The sequence below is a fragment of the Astatotilapia calliptera genome, chromosome 22 (assembly GCF_900246225.1).
Source record: "Astatotilapia calliptera chromosome 22, fAstCal1.2, whole genome shotgun sequence".
In the NCBI taxonomy this organism is placed as follows: Eukaryota; Metazoa; Chordata; class Actinopteri; order Cichliformes; family Cichlidae; genus Astatotilapia; species Astatotilapia calliptera.
In genome coordinates, this window is record NC_039322.1 from 15,536,678 (window position 1) to 15,552,988 (window position 16,311).

Sequence of the window (16,311 nt, forward strand, 5' to 3'; positions counted from 1 at the left end):
CTCGGAAATGGTTGTTTGTGAAAATCCCAGCAAACTAGCCCATCTGGCACAAACCTCCACGTTCAAATTCTCTTAAATCCCCTTCTTTCTCCATTCTGGTGCTCGATTTGAACTTCACAAGCTCGTCTTGACCATGTCAACATGGCAGCAACTCAGTGCATTTAGGCACGTGATTGATATTTGCATTAACAAGCAGTTAAACATTTATACCTAGCAAAGATATCTGTGAGTCTACATGATAATTACAGTAAATTACATACCCTATGTTTCTTAATTGCTGTAATGAGTCCCAGGTCTTATGCAAATTTTAAAGGAGCCGGAATGTAAACCCATTACTCATTAACATGACTTTTAGCAAGCTCTAACACTTAGCAGTGACTTTGTCTTCACCCTAGATGTTGTTACTCAATACGGTGATGACATGAAAGTTACCAGTGTTTCACTGATAGCGTGTCATCTGTCCAAGTTAAGTGCACATGAACTATAAGTGCGTGCTGGACTGTCTATCAGTTTCCAAGCACACTGGCTATATGAGCCACCGTTTTGTACTGTTACATTTGAACAAAAACACCGAGATATGGACGAGCACATTGGAGCAGGTACAGCACAGGAAAAAATGAGCTGTCACACAGGCGTGACAACACTGTGGGGTAAAGAAGCAATTAACAAGGAAAATGATTAGTGTGATTGAAGCAGGAGAGAGGCAGAGGGAACGGGCACGTCAGAGATAGGAGGAGGAATACTTCTGACAATGACTTTGTGACACAGACTTTGCATGCACTGATTTCCCCCAGAGCCTTCGGGCCTACACCATAGCTGCCTTCAGAGATAAACCACTGCACTATCACATAGAGATTCACTTTCTTATAAGTTCTGTATAATATTTTTTTGACGTCAGCATTCCTAATGCGAGCCTTACCTCACGTACTCATTTCAATAAATCTTTGTAGTTCACAGAGTTCATCCTTACCATCTGTAATACTAATTTTATGCTTTCGAAAAGTTGCAGCCAAGACTATACAAAAGTAAGTATGGAAAAAACATGCAATATGGATTGATTTAGTTCCCACCCGTATTTCTCAGCCTTGCACTATGCTGCGAAGATGACAGTATCCAAGCTGGTATGGTGACAGCCCATTTATTCTGGGTGCACATAGCTATTTTTCAGATAGTGAATGTACAGAACATTTTCCATATATGCCACGGTGAGGGAAGGGAACATATCCTAATACACTGTATCAGCAAGAAAGTGATTGTGCCGAGTGTATGTGTGTGTGTGTGTGTGTGTGTGTGTGTGTGTGTGTGTGTGTGTGTGTGTGTGTGTGTGTGCGATCATGATCATAAATAAATTTGGGATGTTAGGCTTTGATTTAGTGATAATTATTATTTTTTTAAAATTGTCACTGATTATCACTTCATCACCATTTTTTGTCTTTTTTTTGGCAATAAGACTTATAAGACTCACCAACTTAAAATAATTTTTGCTAAAAGGTCAGTGAGCCCTTCTGATGTGTTCATATCCGCCCATGATCCTGATGCACCAATAAATATTAGAAGATGTGAGTGTGGTATTCAGTACCTGCCACTGAAGCGTTTCATCCACTCAGTCCACGCAGACTTTGACCTTCATTCCACACCTCAGTCCTCAGGACCTGATGTGTTTTGGCAGCTCTTAAGGGGCTTTTTGACAAACTGTATAAAGCATGCTGACTGATATCAGAAGGTTAACACTGAAGAAATTTATATTAAAAGTTATTGTCAAGGTCCCTCTGTCCTCCTGGGTGGCCCTGCCGCCCTTGCTCTCTCTCTGGCTCGTTGTTTATCTGTCTCTGATGTGGTTCGTTGGCGCATCCTGTCTTCGCCTTTATCAGACACACCTGACAGCAGATCTTCAATTGGCTCACCTGTGATTAATCACTCAGGTTTCTCCACGTGTTCTTAAGGCTGTGGAAATCCTTCAGTCGTGCCAGTTTGTTGCACGATCTCTGGTGATGTATCATCAGGCCACCATTTGTCCATTGTGCACATTTCTGTGACTGAAGCTGCTGTCCCTCCTCCTACAGCACATCTTATTCTGTGGACTAAACTTTGGGTCATCTCTGAAGATCTGCCTGCCCAGTCGCTGGAACATCCCTAGCTACAAGTTTTCCTGTGTGTTCTTTGAATTATAAACTTGTGAAATTATCTTCCAGTATCCAGCGCTTAGCTCTCGTTCTCTGCTGCCTGTGACAGTTATTAAGTGTATTTCTGTTCAGCCAGTAAAGCTGAATTAGAGGAACACAAAAGCCAAAAAAGCTTTAAAAAAAAAAAAAAAAGGAGGCTGCTGAAATTTTGAATCCTTTTCACACACACATCTTCAACAAAGCAGTAGACAACGAATGAAGTAGCTCTTTTCAAATAGAAAAATAGACTGACAGTTCTGCTTACTCTGTCTGCTGCAGTTTTTTTTCTATATAATGCTCTCTGGGGCTTCTTCACAAAAGGCCTAGAAGCACCAGGACATGTGGATAAACTGAACTGAATTATGGTGTAGCCTAACAGAAAAGACAAAAAAATAATAATTTCAGAACTTTATGATGTCACAGTGAAGTTGACCTTTCACCTTTTGTCATTAATTCATCATTTTAGATACTTTGAGAACCTTTGGAATCGGTTGCTTTATAATTCTCAAGTCGTGTCCAAAAATAGTGTTTTGTAACATCAGTGAGAGCTCGACTTTTAACGACCTAAATCTAACCAGGTCATCCTCGAGTCCAAGTAAACATCTGCATCAAATGTGAAGAAATCCTTCCCACCGTACGCAGCTACAAACCAGCTTTCCTGGTCCTGTCTCTGCCTGCGTTTGTCACGTTCTTGAAGATGACAACCCGTGAAATGAGACAGATCAAGTCTGCCAGGTTATTTGGTCCCATCTGGTCTCTCTCCTCTTTTCACTTGAGGACATCCACATGTTCCATCACTGCAGCCCTGCTGTGCCATTTGATCCATGATGAGAAAGAACGCACATTACACTGAGTCTGACAAAAAATAATATCCACTCACTCCTGTACAATTTCTACCTGATAGCCATGTTTCTTCTTACATAAATAGGTAAGAAAATGTGTTTTAATACTAGTAGACAATAATTATTGCATAAAGTGGTGCTAAGAAGAAATTCTGATGCATATTTGAGTAAGAATTTGTTCTATGTGGATCCATGCTTATATTTATACTAAATATAAGGATACATGGATCCAATAAATTACAACATTTCATTAAAGGTACGGTTTGTGTGACGGTAAGACAGTGTAGTGAGCTAAACATGGCTGACACAACTTATTGCGTGGGTTACTATTGCAGCAATTTTTCACTTGATTAAATCCGGCTGTGCAACATTCCTGTGCTATTCTGTCTAAGTCAATTAAATCCAACATGAAAACAAGGTACTTATGAATTATACAAACTTCTTTAATAATGAGAATAACAGCACTTTAATATTATCTTTGGCAGCACAGTGGTGTGGTGATTGGAAATGCCGCTTCACAGCAAGAGGCGTTCAAATCCACCGGCCACCGTAAGCTTTTCAACGTGCATATTTTACCCCTGCCTGCATGGGTTCCCTTCAGGTACTCAAACTACCTCCCACAGCCCAAACACATGCATGCATGTTGGGTTAACTGATGATAATGGCTGGCTGTAGTTGTCCATGTCAATAGATATCTGTCACTCTGTGTTGGCCCAAAGTGTATCCAGCTTCTCACCCTATGACTGCTGGGACAGGCTCCAGCCTGAGTTTAATGGATAGCGCTGATAGAAGGTCCAGTATACAGTAAAATACACATTTAAAGGTTCACTAATCCTTGGCAAAATACAGTGTATCTCTTTTAATATGTGAAATATTGCAATGCAACCATGCATGATTTTTTTAACCAGTGGAAACCTGAAAAAGAAACTAAAGATATCCCTCAATGTAACTTCTGTTGAGCTACAAACCAGAATCAGTTAACATATCACTTAAACAACAAAAAGGAAAACATTTCCTGAGGTGATGTTCTGACCTTTGAAATAAATAGATCATTTGTTTAGCTCTTCTGTGGCACTATAACTGTTAAGAATACTGTGAGTATTTCCCATTAATAGCCAGAGTCATGAAATATTCCATTAGTATACTCAATATATTTACATATGCAGCTTGCCATGAAGTGGGAGATGCTTTTGCTTAAACATAGACTACAACCAGTAAGTGAGCTAATTCAGTTTAAACAGCCTAGCTTGAAAGAGTCAGTGAAAAAGAGCTTAGCTCCAGTCATGTGAAAACAGAGTTTCATCTTTAGCAGTAATACCTCAAAGCAATTGTTTTCTGTGTGACTTTATCAGTCTCTCACATGGTTGTGGAGGAAACCTGCCCCAATCTTCTTCATGGTGTTGCTTCAGATCATTGAGATTTGCAGGCATTCGTTTATGCACAGCTTTCTTCAGGTCCTGCTGCAAGCATTTGATTTTGATTGGGCCACGGCATCAGCGCGATTCTTTTCTTTTTCGCCATTTTGTTGTAGATTTGCTGCTGTGCTTATGATCCTTTTGCCCAAGTATACAGAGAAGCTTAGAAGGGTGTGCTACAAAGAAAGATTAATAGGTTAGTGAACTATGTCAAGTTTAAATTCAGTTTTCTGTGTCACAAAAATTGCTTCTTTTATTTCTTGTATAAATCACTGTGGTAACAAGTGCTGAATACATATCCTTGTCAACAGTAGGTTATGTTTTTATACCGCAGAGATACTGATTCACTGCTGTAGGAATACGTTTTATAAATGTACCTTTTCAGCCCTACCTTACTAAACCCATCAAATGAAGCCCCACTGTAAAGTTAAAGAAGTGCATACTGTGTGTTGCATTATTACTGGAATTTGCATGTATTTAGTTGCAGAAATTTATAAATGTTTTATACTTGGTTCTAATCTTTTAAGTCTTTTTTCTCTGTGCTGAACTTCCTTCCTAGTACACCCTTCAGGTCCTGTGGCTGCAAAACAAGCCAAATTCCCCCCTTTCCCCATTACTGTGCCTACAGCTGGTATGAGTATGTGTTTGTGCTGATATGTTGTGTTTGGTTGTCTCCAAACGTGACACTGTACATTTTGTTCCAACATCTTCACTTTGGTCTCATCTGTCCAAATCGAATTGTTCCAGAAGTCTGGTGGTTTCTTCAGATGGAGCTTTGCAAACCTAAACTTTGCTGCCACGCTCCAGACTTGAAAACTACAAAAATGTCTGCTCTTTGAGAGGCGCTCACACTTAGAAAAATTACAATTAGGTAATTGCTTAGATTGTAGGGTAAAGCCACAGCATGAACTTATAGGATTATTCTATGCAGTAGACCAGCGGTCCCCAACCCCCAGGCCTCGGACCGGTCCGTGAGTCGTTTGGTACCGGGCCGCGAGAGTTGAGGCTCAGGTGTGAAATGTATAGTTTTCAGGGTTTTTAATCGGTTTTCAGCATTATTTTGTTATCGTTTTTATCGTTTACTCGGTTTTTCTGGGTCTTTTCACGTGTGTTATGAATAAATTTTATTTTTTTCGGTACCGGAACTAGTTTTATTTTGTTGTATTTATCCGCGACACCTTAAAGGCTGGTCCGTGAAAATATTGTCGGGCATACACCGGTCCGTGGCGCAAAAAAGGTTGGGGACCGCTGCAGTAGACAATACAGTTTCATAAAAATATCATTATATGTAGTATGTTGTTCCCATAACCCACCTGTGTATACTTGAGAGAGAAATAGCCACTGATTGATGTAGAGCTTGGGTCACACCTTTTCTGATGGAAAATGTCAATTCAATAAAACATATTTGCATTTAAATAGCATGTTTCGTTGCTTTTGCAGAGAGTAACTGGATGATAAGATGATATAACTAAAAAAAAAAAAAAAAGTAAAAAGGTTATGGAAATTAAAGCGTAAAAGCAAGCAATCATAAAAGCAGTCAAAACACCACCACTCAGAGTGCTATACGAGTTCTGATGCAGAAATGATAAAGAGTCTTATATCAGAAGGGTAATTTCTTACTACACAGCAAACCTAGCTGCTTCAGGCTTAATCTTAACCCAGAAAATCGAGTGAGGAAGAGTGATATTAATGGGAATTATTCGCAGAAATCCGTCACGCCCATCCCACTCTCAGCAGGAATGTCCAGTATTGCTTTGAGGCACAAAATCCTCAGCTTAAGTTTTCCTTTCCTGACAACTTGAGGGTTAAAGTTCTGGTGATTACTGCAGCCGGCTAAAATTAACCGCTCAGCTATGTGAAAAGCAGCAGAATACCCACTTCACCACCAACAGTGCCTGTGTGCAGTCTCCTCTGCTAGAATAGTGTCGTAGGAGAGAATATGTATGTGTGCCGGTGACAGCAGGAGGCATTACTGAGGAGTCTCTTGACTTGATAGTGATCTATCACATAATCAACCAGCCTGATGCTGCAGCAAAATGGCAAATACACACACACGCACACACACGCCTCAGCACGCAGCAGACTATGAACCCACAAGGACAAACACTTCGCATAAGAATCCCAAACAGCAACAGCCAAGGATGTCACCAGAGTACTTCAGGCCATCTGCAAAGCCTGTTGGTGAAAGCGTGCAGGTGTGTGTATGTGCATGTGTGCTTGTGTCCATGGCTGACTCATCTCTGCCACCACCACAAATGTCCTGCTGGAATCATCCATCACTCTCCTTTGTCCTCCACAGACAGACCACAAATGTAAACACATACAACATCAATTCATCATCCCAAAACACGTGCTCATTTCACCAAGTTTTTCATGCCCCTCTATGACACTTTTGGCATTACTGCACGTCAGTAAGCTAGGGCATGTTTTTAAATGCATGAATAAGGTCTGGCTGTCTGGAATTAACATTACAGATTATAAACAGGTCAGTCGGAAAAGTTGCAATTTTAATTTCATGTAATCTTTTACATTACACCAGTGCCCAACTGTTTTGTATTGTATTGCTCATAAGAGGTTTCACATTAGATGTTGGCCCAGCAAAGACCTTGAACAGCATGAGCTGCTCGTTGCTTACTGTTCTCAATAATATAGTTAGAAAATGACATAAAACATAACGAGCTTGTGGACTTTGTGGCAAATGAAAACTGTTGTGGAAAAAAATTTGTCGCATATCTGTTGTTTTTGTTTCCTCTCTGGCCTCACTTGAGGATTTGTGATAAAATCTCGTCATACGTTCTCTGATCTCCAGTTCAGAAACAATATTAGCTGAAAACAGAGTTTTCATGACATCTGTTAGTTAGTATTTTACTAGTATAAATACTGAAATGGAAAATCCATGAAGAAGCAAGCACACTTTTGAGTCTGACTGACAGATCCTTTGTACAACTCATGTATGCGTACGTGCGCAAATAATAAGATACATCTATAATACATAAGAGGCAGCTCAGTGTGCCAGAATGAAGAGAATTAACCTCGCTTTACCTCAGTTAAAAATTTATACAAAGGTGCAAATGGGGAATTATCTGCCGACTCTGTACCTGACAGAATCTATACAAATTAACCTGCAGAATACACCCACTCATGGGACAGCAGGCATATATAGTACGCAAGAGAAGACTTATATATGCACGAACATACTCTTTTCCTGTGATTCAAAACAATCTATATTCTCTCGAGATGCACGAGTTAACTTTTCTATTCCTCCCTCTCTTCCATGTTTTCTGCACAGTGTGAAAAAAATTGAGATGTAGAAATGAACCTAATAATGACCATTTGACGGGGGTATGGCAACTTTGCACATCTGTTAACAAAAACAGTAACTCTTGACATTACCACTAGCAGTCTTACTCCTATTTTATTTCTGCTGAGCGATAATAACTGCCACCATCATGCCTTCACTCCATCTGACTTGCATGGCTGGTTGGAAACCAGAGCAGACCTTAAAAGCAATACCAAGATGTTAAGAGGCAGGAAATTCAACTTGCGGCCTCATGCTGTGAGGTGACAGCGCCGGCTGCTGAGTCACAACCAAGTCTCCTAAAGTACTCTTGGGTGGGGGTTGCCTCTGGGGGCGTAAGTCATCTTTATTCACTTTACAGTTCTACAGAAGTTGGAATTTCACCAAGAGTCCCAGACAAGTATTCAAAGTTTGGAAGAAAGTTTAGTTTTCACATTGATGTGCTTTTTCCAGTTAAGATTTTGCTAATCTAATGATCTACAACAGTCTTAGTCTGGCAAAGCAGCAGCGGGATCACATTTGAGAGTATGGTATAATGGGTTCTCTAAAATGCTTTAAATCTAATAGAATATAACTAAAAGGCTCAGGAGATGAAGCAATTGCTGTCTGGCTGGCCTCCTAGGACCTCAAAATTCCATGAAGTCACATTTGTCCTTTGGCCACTGGAACATGTGTCCTCTGCTAGGATTTGCAGTCTATCACCATGTTATGCAACTATCTCTGGGGACTGTTCCTTCAAGCACAGTTTACAAACACACTTGTACACCGTCGTCAGAAAATGGACCGGGGCACTCTGTGTTCTGCATTTCATCTCTTCTCAACAGAAGATGAGAAAATCTTCTCTTTTTCAGTCGCACTCTGTCATTACAACCTCGAACGCCTCCTGCCAGGAGATGTCAGGTGGCTGATTGTTCCTGGAATAGCCAGCCAAAGAGATAAAGTGTCCTGCCGAGCAATAGCTGGTGAATTATGGCATAAGAAAACAGCACGGTCTGCTTACTGACAGATATGTCTAACTGTAAACCAACCACGTCTTAAAAGGTAATATCACTGATTTGAAGTGTTTGAGCATTACTTGTACTTGTTTCATTCTTTAGTGTCATTTACTTTATTGTAAAAAGAAACCATCCAGACATATTGTTTGACTGTGAATGACGTCATATGAATATAACAACTGATGTGATTATTTCAACTTGTTGGATTTGAAGGGAATCCAGAGTATGGATCATGTTTTCTTGCTAAATGTTTAAAAATACAAATGGCTTTCTCCACAGTGGCAAAAAGCACTTAAATTTAATAATGCACTGGAAAAGAGGCACTCTGTACAGCTAATTACTTAGAAACACTGACTGTGGGAAAACAAAACTACGAAAAACACACTCACACACACACACACAAATAGGGTATAGCTACTTATAAATCCTCAATTTGGTTTTACTGTGTTATTAAACTGTGCCATTTTCAGCAGTACATGTATCATTTGCCTAATGAGCAGTCATGATGGGCTGTCACTTGTTTGGCTTCATTTTTTTCCTTTGTGTTTAACATAATTGCACACTGTGCTAAAACATTTCAGCAATTTGCATATATCTAAGTCTGGCTAACGCCTACATAAATGCATCTTTCGACATCTGTACACCACACACATGTGGCTCTGAGCAGCAAAGAAAAGTCACACACTAAGTAGAACATATACTACCAGTCAAAAGTGTGGAACAACCTTCTCATTTAATGGTTTTTCTTTATTTTCATGACTACTTACATTCAAGATTCTCACAGAAGGCATCAAGAACTATGAAAGAATAATTAAGGAACTATGTAGTAGTCAAAAAGTGTGAAATAACTCAAAACATTTATGTTTTAGCTTCTTTAAAATAGCCACCCTTTGCTTTGATGACTGCTTTGCACACTCTTGGCATTCTCTCGATGAGCTTCATGAGGTCGTCACCTGAAATGGTTTTCCAACAGTCAGTCCGACAGGAGTTCCCAGAGATGCTGAGCACTTGTTGGCCCTTGCCTTCACTCTGCAGTCCATCTCATCCCAAACCATCTTGACTGGACTCTTCAGACCAAAGCACAGATTTCCACTGGTCTAATGCCCATTACTTAGGTTTCTTGGACCAAACAAATCTCTTCTGCTTGCTGCTTTTCCTCAGTAGTGGTTTCTTAGCAGCTATTTGACCATAAAGGTCTGATTCGCACAGTCTCCTCTGAACAGTTGATGTAGAGATGTGTCTGCTACTGGAGCTCTGTGTGTCATTTATCTGGGCTCTAATCTGAGGTGCTGTTAATATCTGCAGCTGGTGACTAGGATGAATTTACCCTCAGCAGCAGAGGTGACGCTTGGTCTTAATTTCCTGGGGCGGTAACCAGTTTCATAGTAGTGCTTGATTGTTTTTGCGACTGCACATTCAAAGTTTCAGCAATTTTTCAGACTGACTGACCTTCAGTTCTTAAAGTAATGATGAACTGAGTATGAATTCGTGCATTTGTCAAATAGGTTGGTCCACAGCTGACAGCCCTGACTTCTGCACAACACAACTGATGGTCCCAACAAGAAATTCCACAAATGAACCCTGACAAGGCACACCTGTGAAGCGAAAACCATTTTAGGGGACGGCATTGTGAAGCCCATTGAGAGAAGACCAAGGGTTTGCAGTGTTGTCAACAAAGCAAAGGGTGGCTACTTTCAGGAATCTAAAATATAGGACAAATTTAGAGTTATTTATCTTTTTTTTTTTCTTTGCTACATAATTCATATGTTTGATGCCTGCAGTTTGTATCTACAATGTAGAAAGTATTAAAAATATAGAGACAAACCATTAAATGATAAGGTGTATCCAAAATGCTGACTGGTAGTGTATGTAACACACCCACATCACAAGTCATAGTGTTTCAAGTCCCTGGTACAAGATACTAAGAATACACTCACTGGTCAACATGTGAGGTACACCTGTCATACTGCTTGTGAACTCAGATATCAAATGACCCAATCACACGACAGTGACTCAGTGCATTTAGCCATCTAGACACCATCAAGATGACCTCGTGAAGTTCAAACAGAGCATGAGAATGGGGACGAACGGTGACCGGGCTTGTCTGAGTATTTCAGAAACTGCTGATCTACAAGGATTTTCCCATAGAGCCAGAAAATGGGAATCAGCAGTGATGAACATGTCAGAGGTTGGAAGAGAATAGCCTGATTGATTTGATCTGAAAGGAAAACAACTGTAACTCAAACAACCACATCATATACACGTATCCAGCCAAAGAGTCTGCAGCAACTGTGTGATTCTGTCATGTTGATATGAACCAAAATCTCTGAGGAATGTTTCCAGCACCTTGTTGTGCCATGAAGAGTTAAGGCAGCTGTAAAGGCAAAGGGGTGTCCAACCCAGCACTAGCAAAGTGCCTCTAATAAAGAGGTCAGTGAGCGGACACAAAATGATATGCTTGACTCCTTGCTTGGATTCACCCAGTATTCCTCCCTAATGTGATCTTTGTAACTGGTAGTACAATACAGTACAAATCACAACAAATCTAAGTGGGATTACTATAACCTGCAGGCACAGAATGTCCATTAGAATTGGTTTTGGGTTTACATTGTAGTAGTTTTGCACAATAATTTCACTTTTTTCATCTAAACTTTTCATTTATTCTATGCATTTATTTTCAAATTTCAGCATGGTATGACCGTCTGTGGTTTTACTCTTCTCTCACTACTCATAAAAACAAACTCCAGGTTGCAAAAAAGGCTTTTATTCATAAACACATGATATATTGGATTAAATCTCCCTTTCCTCCCACACATGGAACCAGCCATGTGTATAATATTTTCTCAGACACCCAGAAAGGCAAAAAAATAAACACTGACACTAACTGTGCAGTGCTGTGTTTCTGAAAATAGCATTTCTAATTAGTTAGCCACAGTGACTGCATTTGAATCAGCACAGTTTATATCAGCAGGCGGTGGTTTACACAGTCTTCATGCAAAAACAATCTCACTGATTATTCACCGAAATCTGGGCCATTTCTAATCAGCAGTCAGACTAAGTAAGATTTGAATATAATTAACCTACATGGTGCATGGTATGAAGTCCACCACATCAAAGACAACCAAACCTCTGATTTAGGAGGTCAATCTATTAGCTGTTAGGCTTCGAGAGAGCCATACTCCCTCTGCCAGTTCCTTAGTTCTCTCTGATAACTTCCATTCTGCCCGGTAGCGTAAATCATCCCTCTCTTCTCCTGAATCAACAAGCTCAATCCTCAGGAACATTTCTTTCTCCAACATCATCGAAGCCAGCACAGAGTCTGCAGCTTGTCTGCTTCTTGGTAATCTGGGAGAGGACCGAGACACCCCTCGACGAGTGGGCGGGCCACTTTTAACCCCTCTGCTTCTGACGTCGTCTTCCTTTTGCTTCACCGAAGAGACATCTCTGCCATCTGAGGTAGATGTACTAGAAGAACTCTCATTGGTTGATTCTGAGGTGACAGATGACTGCGTGTCCTCCAATTGGTCAAGATCCACTTGGTAGGCTAATTTCTTATTACTTTGTCTGCTGATGGAGAGACAAGGGGGCCACCGGAGGGAGAGACATTTTGTCACCGCCAGCCATAATTCTTGAGGCCTGAATAAACCTGACCTTGGCTGATCGGTGTCACAAAAACTGCTTCTTTCCTCCATTTCTGCATGTTCTCCTTCAGAATCCGACTCCACCACCTCTCTGACGGAAACTCTGTTAGAGTTCTTTGGTGACGGTTCTGCTTCTTCACCTTTGTTTTTTGACGCTGCCTCCTGATCCTCCCCAAAGCTGAAAGAACTGCTGAACCTCTGGCTCCTCTTCATTGCTCTTTCTGCCTCCACATCAGACTCCGACGATGAATCTCCCTCTGACGAGCGTCCACGCGGTGACGACCGATCCTTTGAGTTTTTCGACCATGGCCGATGATTCTCTTCAGACTCAGAGGAGCTGCTGGCCCTCTGGCCTCTCCTCATACTTTGGTAAACAATTCCTCTCCTCCAGCTGCCCAGTACTACTCTTCCTTTGGCTTAACAGCGACAGATTGACAGAAAAAGAAGCGAAGTAGTAATAGCTATCACAACAACAGCAGCCGCAGCAGCTCTGCTAGCATGGCACATTCTGACATAATATCTGCTTCAACAGGCACAGCTATGCCAGTGGAGCTGGGCAGTGATGACGTTGTGATGTCATGTGCCCACATGCACACATACACACACTCTTGCACAAATCCCCTGCGTGGCTCTGTGTTCATGCTTCAGTCGAGTGAGATGTGACTTGCCTCAAAGGGAAGTGATGTCACATTGCATGATGTCATACCTAGCCTCGAACCAGGAGTCTACAAATGGTCTGTGTTTGTGCAAGAGCGCAGATGGTACAAGAAAAAAAAATAGATGCCCTACCCTTGAAATTGACCTAGATGTGCAACATGGTAGTCGTGATAACGATTTTCCTTTCTATGCTTTATTCTTTGTGCTACAGTTGCGATGATATGCATCAAAAATAGTTTGTCTATTTTTGTCACAGGCTACCAAAATATACATTAAGTATTTTATGTTTTATTTACCCAATTAATTAAAGTGAAAAATAAAAGAATCATTAAAATCACTATGAGTTGCTCCAGATGTTTTTGTGTTTGCCATAAATATTGGTTCATTTGTCCAATTGTGTGTGCATGTGTTTACTTTATTTTGGGGTGTTGTAGGACAAAGAGAGAATTTTTGAAAGCTTAAACCAATAACAGCAACAGCAGCTGTGCTCCTGTTGGAGCTCTTTGTGTTGTAGTAGTAGAGTACGTGTTTGTACGTGTGTGTTTGTGGTCTTATGAGGGCAGTCTGCTCAGTGAGTCCCAGACTAACAGCGAATGTTAGGTCACTGGCTATATGCTTGCTTTTCCATTTATGGTCCTGGTGGCTGCTCAGACGTCACGTCTCTCTGCTCATTCACTGCACACTTTCTTGCATCACCTCGGGGCAAAAGGACATTGCCTACTCCAAGCTGGCTGACATTCTCACACACAGAAAGACACACATACATGTTACATCAGATAAAATCTGTTGAGTCGACGTTTGAATATAGGCAGCGATGTGTCGTTGAAGGGAAGAGAAATTGATAATGACTGAAATGAGAATAATAACATTTCTCATACTGGTTTTATCTGATGTGATCAACAATAAAAACCTAGTAGTTCTAGTCTGGACTACTGTGATTCATTATTATTGGATCGCTCTAAAAGCTTCCTGAAAAGCCTTCAGTTGATCCACAATCCGGCAGCTAGAGTACTGACAGGGATTAGGAAAAACAGCATATATTTCTTCCATATTGGCTTCTTCTGATAAATCCCTGTTATATTTAAAATTCAATTTAATATCTTTCTCCCAAAATCTTGAATAATCAGGCCATGTCATATCTTAAAGACCTCTTAGTACCTATCCTAACAGAGCACTTTGTTATCAGACTGCTGGATTACTTGTGTTTCCTAGGGTATTTAAAAGTAGAATGGGACCCAGAGTTCAGCGTTCAGGCCCCTTTTCTGTGGAACCATCTCCCAGTTTGGATTTCGGAAAGAAACACACCCTCTATTTTTAAGATTAAACTTTTAAAAAACTTTATTTTTTGATAAAGTTTATCGTCAGGGCTGAATCAGGTGACCCATGAATCCTCTCTATAAGTTATACTGCGAAAAGTCTAGGCTAAAGGGGTCTTTCCATGATGCACTGAGTGTTTCTTCTTCACTCACCTCTTTTCACTCTATGTGTTTACACACCTCTGTGCATTTAATCATTAAATGGTAAATGGCCTGTATTTATATAGCGCTTTACTAGTCCCTAAGGACCCCAAAGCGCTTTACACAACCAGTCATCCACCCATTCACACACTGGTGATGGCAAGCTACATTGTAGCCACAGCCACCCTGGGGCGCACTGACAGAGGCGAGGCTGCCGGACACTGGCGCCACCGGGCAACGGGTGAAGTGTCTTGCCCAAGGACACAACTACCGAGACTGTCCAAGCCGGGGCTCGAACCGGTAACCTTCCGATTACAAGGCCTTGTAATTGAGCCACGATCGCCATTAGTTACTATTAATCTGTGACCCGCTTCCATAGTGTGTCTTTTGTCCCATCATCCTCTCCTTACCCCCTGTCGCAACAGATGGTTGCCATTCGCTGACCCTGGCTCTGCCTGAGGTTTCTCCTTGTTAAAAGGGAGTTTTTCCTTCCCACTGTCACAGAGTGCTTGCTCATAGAGTGCTGCGTGGTTGTTGGGGTTTTCTTTCTAATTTTGTAGCGTCTTTCCGTACACTCTAAAGCACCTGAAGGCAACTGTTGTTTAGTAAACTGAAATATGAATACAACTAAATTTAAGTGAATTCAATATGACATGAACATCACATTCTACAGATTCCACGTCAATCAGTTTTTTAAAAGATAAACATGACGTGACCAATTGTAGCCACCTTTAACACGATAAACTCGCCTGTTTACTCTGTTTGTGTTTATGGAGCCCTGATAAAAATTTATGGTGCTACCCAGATTGGCAAAATCTATCCGGAACCCAAGTTTGGGTGAAATCACTTTACTCGTCTCACAAGGATTTTCATGGCATAAATAAATGAAACCTGGATCCTCAGGTAAGATTTAAATGTGATAAATCGGAAGCTAGCACAGACAAAAATACAGCTGCCAGGAAATTACTTCATTTGAAGAAAAGTGTCAGTGCTTTTTGGCATTCAAAAAGTGATCCAAATAAAAGGGCCACAGAACGCATTATACATCTTTAAATGTGCAGTATGTAAAGCTGAACCTTATTTTCACATCCCTTCCAAGTAAGTGCTTTAATACAATATCTAGATGATGAAGTGAGTGTTTTTAGGACTCGGCGAGGCAGTAATGCAGTGGCTGGGGAGTAGAAAAATATAGAGAAGCACACTGCATCTACTCTAAAATGTCCGCTGGCAGGAAAACTCAGAGCTTGGCTGAATACTATGCCTCCATAGTTTAAGTGTGGCTGCAGCTTTCTGCAGCGTCTTATCTGGCATCACTGCAGACTGATGCTGAATAATATATCATGAAATAGCAAGATGTGAAGAAATGATGAGGTAGAGCAGGGTGAATTATTAAGTCTCTCTTAGTCGTTTTATCTTGACCTTTTCCCCCACCTTGACACACTGTAATCAAACAGTTTCACGTTCTCCGACACTCAAACGGAGCAGCGTTATGGAAAAGTTGAAGTTGCTAATGTATATTAAAAAAAAAAATCACAAAAAGCTTTGGATGGAAAACAGCAAGCCAGCGAAGCTGAATGCGCTCCAGTTATGGGAGTTATTTCTGGACTGCTTCCACATACATTATTCACACGAAACGAAGGGTAGACGGCACACAAGCCATTAAACTCACCCCGAGATCCGCGCGAGCTCGCTGAAACATCACAGCCACGAGGACAAGGTGAGTTCAGGTGCATGCAACAGGCGAGCCAAGTGAGGGCGCAGTGGACTCCTCACAGTTCAAGGCACGAGAGGCGAGATCGAGCCCGAGCGGCGTGCGGATGATACGCCACTTCTCATTGGCTCAG

At 41.1% G+C, this 16,311-nt stretch overlaps 1 protein-coding gene across 2 annotated transcripts in view; it reads right to left on the reverse strand.

The window, feature by feature from the left end:
• The window catches only part of dtnbp1b (dystrobrevin binding protein 1b), a 65,106-nt gene extending 48,844 nt beyond the window's left edge, over positions 1 to 16,262 (reverse strand). The window contains exons 1-2 of one of the 2 annotated variants that reach the window (XM_026155639.1): positions 16,137 to 16,257; positions 11,461 to 12,769 (exon numbers count right to left, since the gene is read on the reverse strand). In XM_026155639.1, coding sequence (XP_026011424.1) covers positions 11,847 to 12,769; positions 16,137 to 16,200 — 987 coding nt within the window. In that variant the 5' untranslated portion in view covers positions 16,201 to 16,257 and the 3' untranslated portion in view covers positions 11,461 to 11,846. Of the gene's footprint in view, positions 1 to 11,460; positions 12,770 to 16,136 lie in introns of those variants that run through there. The other variant, XM_026155642.1, reaches the window with a different exon arrangement.
• Positions 16,263 to 16,311: the final 49 nt, after the last annotated feature.